The 14,783-nt window shown below is 49.2% G+C and overlaps 1 protein-coding gene across 2 annotated transcripts in view; it reads left to right on the top strand.

Moving 5' to 3' along the window:
• ASTN2 (astrotactin 2) overlaps positions 1-14,783 on the top strand; it is a 352,662-nt gene that overhangs the window by 143,489 nt on the left and 194,390 nt on the right. For both annotated transcript variants that reach the window (XM_074556304.1, XM_074556303.1), the window contains 3 exons: positions 8,459-8,543; positions 9,289-9,363; positions 9,784-9,921. In XM_074556304.1, coding sequence (XP_074412405.1) covers positions 8,459-8,543; positions 9,289-9,363; positions 9,784-9,921 — 298 coding nt within the window. The remainder of the gene's footprint in view (positions 1-8,458; positions 8,544-9,288; positions 9,364-9,783; positions 9,922-14,783) is intronic.

Here is a 14,783-nt window from a genome sequence, read left to right as displayed (position 1 = left end):
GACATAACCCTGTGTACCATGTCTGCTCATCACCATTGACCAGCCTTTAACTGGGGACAAGTTTCCCCTCCAGGCTGAGGCAGACTGTAACCCCATGATACACTGCATGTACTTTCAGATTTATTTTTATTAATGTCGTTCTATTTTTAAGGGTGATTTATTTTTATCACCATGAGAGAGGAAGGCCTGTGGTTTTATGGCAGCATATAAATCCTGTCTGGATTTCAACCTTTTCGGGTCAGGGATTTTATCCTCTCTGTGAGCATCCCAAGCGATGGGTGCCAGGGATTCCCCTGCCCTCTGCCTTCTCAGGCTGGACAGAGCATCCATGAGAATGATGGACTGAGATTTGTTCTCTCTGGAGGCTGAAAGCCTTCAAATTGCCCCTGTGAAGAGCAGCAGAGCCACCATTGAAGTCCTCCAGTCTCGGGTTGCTGTTGATAATTGCTGTCCCGAGATGTGCAGGATGTCTCTGTTTCGGCCCGTGCAACTGAAGAATGAGTCTGGACTCTTCACTTTTCGGTCTTGAGGTTGTTTATTAATTCTTACCTATAAAATTTTCTTTCTGCCCAGCTGAGATCTGCTCAGCAGGGCAGCCACAGGCACTCTCTGTGTTGTCCTTTTATACTACAAACTACATATAACACATTTACACTTAATTCCCAATACCTATTACCTGTGTTAGACAGTGCACTTCTACTCTAAACCAATCCCAAAGTGCCAACATCACTGCAGAAAATGGAGAACAAGAAGAAGAAGAAAGGCTGGACACACCCAAGTTCCTCCATCTTGTCCTCATAAGCCCCATGCCAAAAATCCTAAAATCTACATTTTCACCCTGTGATCATTTTGTTATTACATTATTCAAACCTGTGTGACTTTCATGTCCTCATACAAAGCTGGCAACTTGCTCCAGGGGTCATAATCAAATCTCCAGGTGTTCTGGGCAGCGTGCCAGGGTCTCTGAGCCCTCCAGTGGGGTCCTCAGCAACTCTGGACACCCAGAGGGGTGCACTGAGCTCTGACACTCCAGCACATTTATGGCTAATCTGCCTTCAGCCATACCCATGGCAGTGTGGATCTGCCTTGTCCCAAGCTCCCTGGGATGTGGACAGACCTCTGTGGGCAGGACCTGTCCTTGGTGGCAGTGCCGTGGGCTCCTGGCACACCTTTGGACAGAGAGCCCCAGGTGACACATGCTCTCTCTGGTGACACTCAAGCCCAGCACATTCTTTGGGTTGGAGTTTGAGGTGGGATTTGTCTGTACAGTATATTGACATGTCACCCTGGACGCTCAGTATCCCTTCAGTGTGGAGAATAATTCCCAGTGAAAACAGAGGCTCTGAAACACTAGGAAATGCCAAAATCCACTTTGTTGCCTGACCTTAATTTGCCTTCCCTTGCATCTCTGTCGTGTGACTCACTGTGTAATTAAATGATTGCTGCCCCCCTGACAAATCTGAAACCTGTGTTGTGAAGCCCCAGCTCATCAGAGCATTTCAGAGGGAGCACTGACATCTGCACACGAGCAAAATGCCATCTCCCTCATCCCTCCTGCCTTGGAAACAGCCAGTCTGGTTGGTCTGACTGCAGACCCAGAGACAAATGGGCGCTGCTGGGATGTGACACAGTGACCATGCCCAGCTGCCACATCAGATGGGACAGGCAGGATGGGCTCCTTGGTTGGAGATGCTCAGCCAAAACTCCCCATCCTCCTGGCAGGTGCTGCCTGTGCTGTTTGAGACCAGAACAGGGCCGGTTTGTTGTCTTGTGGGACTGGCTGTCAGCTCTCCTCACTCTCCATATTTTGAAGAGCTGTGGGAGCGCTGCTGGTGCTGCTGCTCGTGCCACGCTCTGGGATACCCCTGGGTACAATCCAGGAGTGCTTGCTGCCTCGCTGGCCTCCCTCACCAGCCTCCATGAGAGCATCCCTTTCCAGCAGCATATGCAAATCCTGATTTGTGAGCACAGTTACCTGCTTTGTATGCACAAAACCCATCCACTTGCACATTCTGTGGGCATTGCTGAAGAGACCTGCTGGAGAATCAGTCCCTCAGGGCCAAATGCTGGAAGAAACAGCCTCTGATTTTGTGCTGTCAGGCTTGCTGGAGCAGTGGCATAAATGAGATGGATAGCTACCTTGATTAGCAGGTGCAAATGTGTTGAATTTTTTTTTCCCCATCTATAAATCAGGCTTTTCTTCATCAAAATTCTCACATTGCATCCACAATTGGTAGCCCTCCCCCAGTCCCCAAAGCATGAGCTTGAAAGAACCAGATGAAATGTAGTAGCAAAGGTTCTTTTCTGGAAATTGGCAGGAGGAGATATAAAAAAAAAAAAAAAAAAAAAAAAAGAAGAAAAAAAAAAAGGGTTTCCATCATCATCCAAATAGGCCAGTTTGTCACCAGAGCCACAGATGGTACTGCTGTCTGGGTAGGACCAGGGGTGTGTTGTGGGCAGGAGGCAGATGAAAGTCATTTTACATTTTACACAGAGCTGTTTTTTTTTTTTTTTTAAGGGCAACCTGTTAAGGGGATTTGGAGGTTGCAGAGCTGAGCATGTAAATCAGGAGATGACCAACCTTGCTGAGGGTGTATTTGTGTTTATGGAAACAGCCACCTCTTCCTATAGTTCAATTTAATACCATGCAGGTTCTGTGCACACCGAGTAATATTTGTTTGTTCTTGTGCTCCTCTGCTATTTTCGCTGTTTCCCGGTGCCTTTATTGACTCAGACTTTTATAGGACGAGGTTCTGTCTCTCCAAGGTATGGAGTTTAATAACTTGGTCAAAACCCATGTAATATGCCATTCCTTTTCCTGTGGTGGCACAGCTTGCCTCGTTCACCAAGCAGGGCAGGAGGCAGTTAACTCCCAAGCTAATTTAGCTCCAGGCTGGAGTGTTATACATAAACAGCAATCAAAACTCGTGCCTGCCAGGGGCCGAGTTAAGGTTATCTCTGCTGTCTTTGCACTCTCATTTTCTGCCATTAGAGTGTTTAATCCTGCAGCTGCTAATGTTCTTGTAATGGCATTTTCTGTGCTTGTCTAAAGAGCACAGGGAGGAGGGAAGAGGGATGGGTTTTGCTGGATGGAGCTGCTCCTGAACCCATCCTTCTGACCGGGCCATCCAGCCAGTGCTGCAGGGGCTTCTTATCGCTGGCCAGGTCTCTGTACAAATCACAAACAGGACAGGGCTGCTGTGGAACTGCCTTGAGCTGTTTTATTTTCCAGCATCAGTCTCATTCCATGGTTATGACAATGGGAAGTTGCCACCAGCTCACATCCCAGGCAGCAGACAAAGAATTTAATGTTACAACTCACTTTATAAATCTTGACCAATCACACAAAGCAAAAGCACATTGACAGTAGTTCCATCCAACCACATAAGCACAGGTACCTTTGGTTAAAACACTGCTTGCTTATTTCAAATACAATACCTGCTTGTGAGCCTTAAAACACAATGCACAGAGCTCCATTATTAAGCTTCAAATTTCCTACTAGATAAACTTTTCTGTAGCTTAGGGAGTTATTCTAGACAAGTGTTAATGCACAGACCATTGTTCTATATTTCCTTGCTTTTCTACAGTATAAATAAATTTTCTGCTGACCAATCTCATGGCTACTGCTTAGTGCTAATCACAATTCTGCTGTCTCTGAGGCCTGCCTTTTGCAGCTTTCCCAAAACCCTCTGATTTTGTGGATTCCCACAGCTTCTCACCCTTCCATGGCCAGTTCTGGGGCAGTGCCCAGCTCAGAAGGTGACAGCTGTGCTACCCTCAGGACCTCTCTGCTTCCTTGCATCAGCTCATGTGTTCCCTGGAGGTGTGGTGTAGGAGCTGAGCAGATGATAATGAGAATTAAATCCGTGCAGAGCTTAAACTCAGGCACAATCCTTGGAAGTTAAGCTTGCACTTAGGTGCTGTGATGGATGAGGTGAGGAGGGTGACTTGCAGCAGGGATGGAGGAGGGATAACTGTCAAATTCACTCCTGGTTTTCCCTCCACGCTCTGTGCCAGGCCAGCAGGGCAGGAGCCACTTTCTTTGTCTTGTTCCTAGAGTTCTAAGCTGCTTCTAGAAAAGTTGCATTTCTCATCAGGATGAAGAAGGGGCTCATGTTTGGAAATGCCATCCCTGAAGAGCAGGAACAGCAGGTGCCAGGGGTAGAAAAGGAGCTTTTCAGAGAGCTTTACTGGGAGGTTGGGAACGTGGTTCTGCAGCCCTGAGCCACAGTGACACTGAGGATGCTCTGCAGGGTGTGTGTGTCCAGACAGGAGTGGACGCAAAAGCTGTGGCTGAGCTCTGTATCCCTTTGGCTGGGGAGAGGCAGCCCTGAAACAGGTGTGAGTGTGTTTGTGCGATGCTCACACAGCTGGGAAGGTGTGTGTTTATACCCCACAGCCTTTGGCATCAGGATGCCACCCCAGCTGGGGTCTGGGCTTGTCCCCACCACATACCTGTGCAGCTGGGGCACAGCCCTGGCACAGCAGGGCACTCCTGCAGGACAAGGGTGAGTTCCTGAAGGTGCTGCCAGGAGGGAATCAGGGACACCAGCAGCGCCAAGAGAAGGGTGACAAGCAGCAGCTTTGCTCCACCACTGCCAGAACTCCTCCAGCTCCTTAAATAAAAGTGCCAGTGACAGCACAGAGCAGCTTCCCTGGGAGCACAGGGACTCTGGGAGCCTCCATTCCTGCTGTGCACTGGGTGGGTGGATTAGGGGGATTCTTGCAGCATTATCACCACAGATCACTCTCTCCATAATGAGGCTAACAGGCTTATCCTGGCAGGCTGATGGTTCATCCTGCAGCCCTGCTCTGCTGCTCCCAGGCCCTATGGGGATGGGCAGGGAGGGTGTGGGTGAGTGTGAGACCCCATTCCAGTGAAGGAATAGTTCAGCAACTTCCAGCTTTTCTATTAAAAAAAAAAAAAAAAAAGAGAGAGCTAAACCCTCCACCTGTTTAATAACACACTGGAAATAAAATATTGGACCTCCAGAGCTGAGCACTGGGACCTGCCCTCATTTATGCTGAGTGAGCAGTGATCCTTCCTTTGGCTGGAACAGCTGAATGATTGCCATGGATTATCCAACCTGGTTTGTGCTTCTGAATCCAAAGGCAGGGGAAGGACTGTGCATGGCAGGGTGCAGGGTGGTGGCAGTGGGAGCAGGATTCTTGTCCTGGGGGTTGGTAGATCTTGATTCATTTATGCTCCTGCAGCAGCTGAAGATTACACAGAGGCGTGTGCAGGACCTGTGGAAATTGCATCCAGCTCCAGGTGCACTTACTTGTCAAACTTGGTTACTTTGGTTGACTTTGGCTTCAAGCTCAGCTTGAATCCTAACTCAGCTGCAGCAGGGCTGCGTGGATAGCTGTGTCCATCTCGGATGCAGTTGCTTTGAACAAAATCTCTTTAGTTTGGCCTTTTGATGGTTTGATTTATTTTAGCAGCATGTTGAAAAACTCATCCTAAAGAGGGCTTGGGAGTTGGAGCCCTGTTGCCCCCACTCCAGGCACTTTATCAGGAGTTTCTCATTCCATGGGGAATCAGCATCCTCCCTGGCTCAGCATTGTCCCTGGGAAGGATGAGGACAGACTGAAAATAACAGAGTAGTTTGGGGGGCCAAAGAGGGAAGGTGGATACTGTTGGGGAAGGGTCAAAAGCTCCTGAGACCTGTAAGAGCACAGCAGGTTCTGCTGAAAAAGTTTTGGAAGCCCCACTAATTGTCAGTTCATAGTTGTTGACAGAAGAATAGATCCTTAAACATCTGACCTGAGGTGATGGAGTCCTCTGTATTCCAGCAGACTGCAGCACTCAGCTGATCCCGTGCTGGGAGTTTTCCTATCCAATTTCCAAACCCTGCCAAAGGGTTGTAGATCACCCTGGGAAGCCTGTGGAGAGCTGATCCCCCCTCTCTCCTGCCCTGGATGTCCTCCCCAGCTGGTGGCACCACTTGCCCTCTCACTTACTGAAATAAACCTCCCAATAAACCTCCCAATAAAGTCTTGAGCACCGGCTGTAGCTGCTGAACGTCCAGGATTGGAGTCGATAAAATCAATATTTCCCCTGGTTGATAGAGTTCCTCCTTCTGATGCCAAACTGAAGGAGCAGTAAACAAGCCAGCAGGCAAAATAAACCCTCCTGCACCGTGGCAAGGGAGGTTCCCCACCCAGCACCCCCAGCCACAGATATGAGGAAGGGTTTGGGCAATGGATGCTGACCTCTGTTGGTGTTTTTTTCTTTTCTTGCTCTAATTGCCGTGGCAGGAGCCGAGAGTGAGGCAGTGCCCCAAGACTCCCAGCTCTGCTTCGCAAGCACTTTGAGATGTCTCTCATTTGCAGAGCACATATTTGTTATGTAATAAGCGCCAGGAATTAATGATCCACAGCACGGCTGGGGAAACTTGCGTACTAAGCACCCAAGGAAAAAATAACTTTTCTTTTTTTAAAATCACTGATGGAGCCATTAGGACCTGTGTTTTCCTGCACTGAGACCGCCCCAGCCCCCAGGCAGGGCAGAGCTGAGCAGGGCCAAGCGCTGCTATCCCTCTCCCAACTCCTTCCCTTTGGAGCAGCAATGTTCCTGCCGCTCCTGTTATGAATCATGAGGTTAGCAGCTTTTGACAGATCATAAATCAGTGCTTCCAAGTCGCTAGGACAAATCCCAGGACATTTAATCTTTAATATTAGACGCGTTTGAGGCAGTGAATATTTCATGAAGGTGCTGTTGCATTTTAGCACATCATTAGCCGTCTCTTTTTCCCCCCCCCCACTCTTTCCTTTTTTTGCTGCCTCTCCCTTCCCAGGCGTCTCTTCCTCAAAAAATCTCAGTAGTTGAATCCCCATCTCGCTCCCTCCTGACAATAAAGCTCTTTACTGTAATCCTTGTGAGGCATTTTAAGAACTTGCTTAAGGAGGAGCAGGCAGGTAGCTGCCACTCTGCCTTGCCACTGTGAGGGGGGTCCCCATGTCCCCATCATCCTCCCTATGTCCCCACCTCGGCTGTGTTTATAGCTCAGCTTTGCTGCACTGTCAGGCACGATGGGGAGAGGAGGGGAGGGTGTGGGGGAACACTGGCAGCAGCTTGTAGCAGGAACTCCACGTGCAAATCCAATTAATCTTTTGATTTTGCTGTTTCTTGCTCCGGGTTATGTATTTCTACCAAGCACTGAATCAATTTGGGCCAAGTGTGGGTTTCTGGTGTGGGAAATGTCTTCTCCTGCTGGCAGAGAGCAGAGGGGAGCAGGGCTGAGAGCCCCTCCACTGTGGGATGGGGGCACAGCATGGGAGCTGTCTGGGGAGGGTTTTCAGCATTTTAGTTACTGTATTTACAAACAAGAAAGAGCATTTTGCTCACATTACTAACATGATCCATGATTTATACAAAGATCTTGGTCAGAGATCTTTAAATCACCAATAACTCAAGACCATTTTCTACTCACCTGATGGCTCTGTTAAATGGATCTGCATTACTGTAATCAGACTGACATCCAAATTAGGGGGTTCTGCGCCTTTCAGTGGGAGTTTGGGCTGCAGGAGACTCTGCTCTCTTGTCCTGGTGTCAGATAGCAGAGCAGAGATGGGAAGGGGATGTGGGATGGGTTTGTGGTGCCCTCCTTGGGCATTGCACAGGGGGGACACTGGAAGGTAAAGATCCCTGATGAGGAGTGAAGCCCTGGCTGCAGGACTGCACAGGAACACGGGTTAAGGACAGATCTTCTGCATCAGGAAACCCCATCCCCAGCTACATCATGTGGGTTGTATAATCCTCTCCCGGAGAATAACTCCTATAGTGGATATTTTTGCCCCCAACAAGGGTAGAGAATGATGCAGCAGACTACATCTTATCAGAAGGCTAATTAATTACTTTATTATACTATATTACTCTATACTATATTATATTACATTTAAACTGAATCTGCCAAGCACTCAACTGTACAGAATCTCGTGACTGTCCCAACAGTCCTGACACACACACTCTTGGCTCTGACAGGCCAAAGAAACAAAACACCATCACTTTGGGTAAACAATCTCCACATTGCATTCTACTTTGGCACATCACAGGCACAGCAAATGAGATAAGAATTGGTTTTCCTTACACTGAGGTTCAGAGAATGTGAAACCCATAAATATTCTTGGGTTGAATTGTGCCTTGCTCTTCTCTGTGAAGGGAAATGTGGCGAAAAAACATGGGTTTCTTACAGCTTTCCACATCTCCTTCGGGTTTGATGTGGCGAGGGGTAACTAGTGGGTTAGCTGGTGTAAAATTTTCTGGGTCTCCCAGGAGGCTGGGGGAGAATAGAGCCAGGGAAAGTATTAGTGCAAATCCTTCTCCACACCTCCTGGGGGCATCTGGAGTCCAAAGCGCTCCAGAGGAGGGCAGCGGGGGAGGAGGGCCTGACTCTGCAGTCACTGCCATGTCTCTGGGGCAGAGCCATCTCACCCTTTGCCTGCTCTGTCCTAGGAGAGTGCAGCTGCCACGAAGGGTACGCGCCGGACCCCGTGCACCGGCACCTGTGTGTGCGCAGTGACTGGGGACACAGCGAGGGGTGAGTGGGGACACGGGGCTGGGGGGGCCCTGCCCTGGCCTTGGCTTGCGGCATCTCGCCCTGACCGACAGGGCTGGGCCTGGTTAGAAATGGGCAAACTTTGCTGGATTTCTCCAAAGCTAAAGCTGCCAGCAACTAGGACCCTGCACATCCTTAGAGCCCCAAAGGCCACCTTTGAACTGATCCCCAGACCCTGGGGAAATGTCTTCTTTTTCCCATGGAAAATGGCCTCCGTTTGTGGCATCTCATCCTGACTGACAGGGTGGCGCCTGGTTGGAAATTGGCAAACTTTGCTGGATTTCTCCAAAACTAAAGCTGCCAGCAACTAGGACAAGCAAGTCCTTAGAGTCCCAAAGGCCACCTTTCAACTGACACCCAGACTCTGGGGAAAGGACTCCTTTTTCCCACAAAAAAATGGCCTCTGATTGCGGCCACATGCCCTGTCCGATTGGGCAGTGCCAAGCATCGAAATTGGCAAACTTTGCTGTATTTCTCTAAAACTAAAGCTGCCGGCAACTAGGACCTTGCAATTCCCTAGAGCCCCAGACGTCACCTTTCAACTGATCCCCAGACCCTGGGGAAATGTCTTCTTTTTCCCATGAAATTGGCCTCTGTTTGCGGCATCTCACCCTGACCGACAGGGCGACGCATGGTTAGAAATCACCCAGTTCTCCCCCTGGGTGATCCCTGTGCCACTTGCCCAGCCCAGGGATTGCTCAGCTGCTTTTGCCCTCTCTCCTGGCAGGCCCTGGCCCTACACGACGCTGGAGAGGGGATATGACTTGGTCACGGGAGAGCAGGCACCAGAGAAGATACTCAGGTGAGTCACAGGAGGGTTCAGCTGGGACATTTGGGAAGGGAGAGCCACTAGGACATCCCAGTGGATGCAACCTTTTGGTCAATGCCACCTCATTCTTGTGCTGGTGATGGGACAAGTGTCATTTGGCTGTGAAAGACCTGAAAGATTTGTCCATGTTGGCAGGCAGGGAAGGGTTCCCCTCTTGTCCCTTCAGCAAATGTGAGGACAGCATGTACAGAAACTCCTCCTGGAATAAAAAGAAGATTTTTTTTTCCCATCCCCATGTTCTCCTGTCACATCTCAAGTCATTCCTCTCCCTTGTGGCTAAATCACGGACTTATCTCATGGTGCCACCACTGCTCTGCCTTCTGAGCACACAGTGGAGGGCCACCATGCCCTGTGGTCACTCTGCTCCTTGTGACTTATTTTTCCTTGGTCCAGGTCCACCTACAGCTTGGGTCAAGGGCTGTGGCTGCCAGTCAGTAAGAGCTTCGTGGTGCCCCCTGTGGAGCTTTCCATCAACCCCCTTGCCAGCTGCAAGACAGATGTTCTGGTGACTGAAGATCCAGCAGATGTCAGGTAGGAGGCAGATTTCTCGTTTGCTTCATGCCTGAGTGCCTACACTGCTCTTTAAATTGTTATTGAGGATGCAGTAATTTCTGTGATGATAGGTTTGATTAATTTCCTTCCAATAAGAAATCTGATGTGATTGCTCTCCAGGCTCTTTGGGCTGATGGGTCTAGGCCAGGCCTGAGTGTGTAACTCTGAAATCTGCCAGTACAGGCAGGTGAATTGGTAGGAACCTGTGGCAAGGCAATTTGAGAGTGGCTTAAATGTAATGTTAGATTGCAGTGCTTAAATGGATGCATTTACTGGGATGAAGGGGCTGTCATCTTTCTGAAACTCATACCCATATCACATCCACCTGGCACTGATATCTGCTGGGATGTTCATGAAGGGTGAAAGGCCATGTTGCTCATCTAATAATCACACAATTAGAGGGTTTTTTTTTCCTTTTTGGAGTTCAGTGAATGCCTGGACATTTTGCTGATCACTTTGGTGGTGGTTATCCTCTTTGGTCTGGTTTACATGGGTTTAACTGTAAATTATAAGTGTTTAATTCTGGAGGTATTTAGTGTGTATTGCCCTCTCTCCCATTAAATTAAGATTGAGCATGTGACTGCTGGGTGCCAGGGAGATTTTGTGTTCCATCCCTCCCTCCTTCCCTCCCTTCCTTCTTGCTGCTTTCTCCTGTTGACTCCGGACACAATCTCCTGACTTGAAAATCCTTGCTTGTATTATGAATCATCTCCCTGGGCACCAGCAGGATCCTTGTGTCCCCCAGCCCCTTCTGTCTTGTGTTTCCCCAAAGTGATGAGGAAAGGATTTCCATTCTTCTGTCCCATCATCTTGGCAGGGCTGTTGTTTAGGTGCCTACAAAAGCTATGGCAGAGCCAGGACTGGAATCCAAGGTGCCCTCACTTCCAAGTGTGTGTGGTTTTGTTGCTAATTAGTGCTTGTTCCCTTTTCCTGTGAAGAGAGACAGTGGTACATATCCATCACAGTTTGGCTCTTTTAGGCCCGTTGCTTTTCTTGTCTGCAACAACTTCTGCTTTTCATTTGAGAAAGGAAGGGTTTTATGCTAACATTTTCCAAGCCAAAGTGCCAAGAGAACATTATTTATTTCTTTCCTCTTCACATCTTCATTAAAAGTGCCTCAGTGAAGGTAGAGGCTCAGAAGCTTGTTTTCTGCTCCAGTGCAGTAATTGTCTCTGGGCACTGCTCCTTGTGGAAAAGTCTCTGTTGGGATGGATGAATGCCAGGCAGGAGGAGGGGAGCTTTTGGCACAAAGCTGTTGCCTGCTCCCCTCATAAATGCAACCTGAACTGAGAATTCCAGGTATAAATATTGGAGTGGCTCAGGTAGAATATGGGAGGTGTGAGTTCATGGCACTTGTATCTTACACACAGGAGTTGCTGAATTATTAAAACTTTAATAAACGCAATAATAAATATTTGATGTTGAATTATGGAAGGTTTCACAGATACAGTGAGAAGTGAAAAGAAATCTATTATTTCTGCATTAGAACTGAAACACTTCTCAAACGAGGAGCAGCAAGCTTGGGATCCTCAGCACCCCAGGGTGGGTGGAACACTCTTCTGAGGTTCTTGGGTGCTTTCAGAGCTGCTTATCTTGCAGCCTCTTTGCTTTATTTCTGGACTGACTCAAGCAGCTTCTCAGGGGAGAGGTTTTGGTGGTTCAGATGTTCAGGTGGTGGTCCAGCACGTCAGGTGGTTCAAGGTGTAGGGTTCAAACACAGCAATCCCACTCTCTGCCTGAATGGGTTTCCTACCTTTGGGACTGTGGCAGCACTGCTGTCTCTCCGTGCTGGGAGCTCCTGCAGGTGAATCTCAGAATCATTTGGGTTAGAAAAGGCCTCAAGGATTGAATCCAGCCTGTGACCCATCCCACCTTGCCACCCAGACCAGTGCACTGAGGACCAAGCTCACTTTTTGAATATTTCCAGGGATGAGAATTCTACCACCTCCCTGAGCAGCCCCTTCCAATGCTTGACAGCTTTTTTCCAATAAAGAAACTCTTCTGAACCTGCATTGCTTGGGCTTTAATACAGCCCCATCTCCATGCCACAGAGCAGACCCTGGGCTGTGTTCCACCAGCTGCAGCACAGCTGTGCCCCATTTGCTGTCCTGTGTCACTCTGATGGTGGCTCAGTGCTCTGTTCCTCCTGTGTCTGTAATAACGAGCGTGCTGCATTCCTGCAGACCTTTCATTAGTCTGACACCTTTGGCTCTGGGGTCACTTGTCTTGAAGAGCTTAATGGAGGGAAATGGCAGAAAGCCTGCTTTGGAGAAAACAAGTGATGAAGTCTTTACAACTCAGCAGGTTAAAGGTTCAAATGTGGTCTTGTGTTTTTATGAAGATGTTTGAGATGCAGAGGGACAGGTGAGGCTTGGCCTTTCAGCAGCTCTCTGGGGAAATGCTGCCTCCAATGCTGTTCTCTCTGTGTTTCACTGCTGGGCAGTGCAACAAGCTGTGGATGGGAATTAAGGACTCAAACCTTCCCCTGCTGCAGCCAGATCATTAGAGAAAATTCCAGAAAACAGGAGCCAACAGGATTTGTGCAAACATCCCCCTCAGGATGCTCCAGGGGCTTCAGGGGACAGCACACAGCAGTGTGCAAAACTTGGTGCTGGAGGTTTCAGGGCTGTGTGTCATAAATTAGGAATGAGAGTGCTTAGAGTTAATGAAACTTGCATATATAATTTATCAGTGACCATATTGAGCATCCCTTCCTCGACCCCAGAGTCTGATCCTGTGCACAAGGATGGCATCAGTCACAGCCTGGGACTGTGACAGCCACGCTCACGGTGACGTCTTTGCTCAGATGAGCTTGGCCAGCAGTGCTGCAGGGCTGTCCCCACAGCCTGGGCTGTCCTGGCTGGGCAGACTGTCCTTGCAGTCTGTCCTGCATCCCCTGCCAGGACAAGAAATACATCCCAGTCCCACTTTGTCTTGCTTGTTTTCAAGACTCCTCTTTGTTTCCCTTCCCATCTCTTTCTCGTATCTATATTTCTCCCATAACCTGGTGTTAAGCACAGTAGTCTAAAAATTTTGTTAAACTAATTACTGTTAGGTGTTCAATCCTTCTGCTGGCCTTCCCTGGACACCTTGCCATCTCTGTCTGAGCTTTTGCAAGGTGCAGCTTGCAGGAATTGCTGTAATTGTGGCAGTGTATGGGAAGGACCCACAGACCCCAGCTCCTGCTGCCCCAGCAGCGAGCATCCCTGCAGGGATAATGAAAGCATCCCTGCAAGGGATAATAAAAATATCCCTGCAGGGCATAATAAAAACATCTCTGCAGGGGATAATGAAAGCATCCCTTGGGGCACTCACAGAGCTGTGGGGGACCAAGAGGAGAGGCAGCCCTGGGGGCAGAGCAGGGCGCTGGCAGGCTCCCAGTGGTCACGGTTCACTGTGCCACCCGCTCTGCAGAAAAGTTGATAATTTCTGTTGAGCAGCCATAAATCAGAGGCACGAGCCTCAGCTGCTGCCTGACATGACATACAGCTCTATCGTTATGGCAACCATAGAAACAAATAAAAGCCTTGCCTTCGCTTGACAAGCCTTTGAGATGTCCTGATGGAGAGACAAGTGTTCAGCAGCAGAATGAATTCTCTTGAACTCGCTGTCGATTTATCTTCGTTTTGCTCCCAAGTGTGCCCCTTTGCTCTCTGAATTCTTTGCCAAAGTACAATCAACTGGATTTTTTATTTCTGCTTTTTCCTTATTTGTTTTTTATTTTTATTTTCAGTTCTCTGAGGCAGAACACTCTTCTCCCCCTCTCTGTGCCCTCGTGAGTCCCATCTTCTGTCAAGGATGGGAGCCAGGCTTTTTCTCCCTGCCCATGGCATTCACCAGCTCAGCCATGCTGTGCTCTTGCAGCCTCACTGCTGCCCCAGCCTTACAGGCATTTTGAGTGGTATTTTGAAGGGGTTTTGCAGTGATTTGGGCACTTGTGATTTTGCAAGTCGGTGGTGATCGCTGTGGTGTGAGGCTCCCTGGGAGTGGAGGAGGATGGAAAATGAAGTGGATGAGGAAGGCAAAGGGTATCTGGAGAGTGTGGAAACAGCTTTGCTATCCCTGCTGTTTGCAGCAGCAAAGCTCATCTGTCTGTGCCTTAACCTCCTTGCTGTTCTGCAGGAGCACAGATGAATGGGTGCAGCTGCAGGTGAGCATCCCTCAAGGTCAGGAGGTCCGTGTGGGTTGGGATATGGCATGCAGGAAGAGGGCATCCTGCCAGCTCTCCTTGCTATTTGTGCAGGGGATGACATGGGAAATTCATCCTTTTTTTCCCTTATTTTCTTTCTGCTGCCCCCCTGAAGCAGAGCAGGGTGTGATTTTGGGGAGCTCAGTGCCATGGGGGCCCTCAGCCAGGAGGCTGGGGCAGAGGAGAAGCCCCTTTTCCAGGCTGTTCCTGATCAGGGGTCTGTGGCTCTCCTGCAGTGCCTCCTCCTCCACTGGGGCCAATAAAAAGGTGTGAGTGCCTGCAATCCATGGCCATGATGAATGGACAGCTTTGCATGATGGAGCAAATTGATCATTGCATCAGCAGGCACAACTCACTCATTTCTGCAGAGAGGGCAATCCATTACTGTGCACGCCACAGAGACACCCTCATCCCCACAGGTAACATCCCTGGGCTCTGGCCTGCACTTCCTACCACCCCAGGACACTGTTGTCTCTCAGCAAGTGGTGGAGAAGCATCTTTTGGTGCTTAACACTGGGATAGAGGCAGCCTTTTGCCTCATCCTGTGGGGAGCAGGGACAGATGCTTTACAGAGAGGCAGCCATCAGCCCCTGCCCTGCAGCTGTCAGCTGAGCTCTGTCCTGGCTGCTTACCAGGATTTTCCTCCTCCCTG

The sequence above is a fragment of the Zonotrichia albicollis genome, chromosome 21 (genome assembly GCF_047830755.1).
Source record: "Zonotrichia albicollis isolate bZonAlb1 chromosome 21, bZonAlb1.hap1, whole genome shotgun sequence".
Lineage (NCBI taxonomy): Eukaryota > Metazoa > Chordata > Aves > Passeriformes > Passerellidae > Zonotrichia > Zonotrichia albicollis.
Note: the sequence above shows the minus strand (reverse complement) of the source record. Positions and strands in the feature narration are given on the sequence as shown.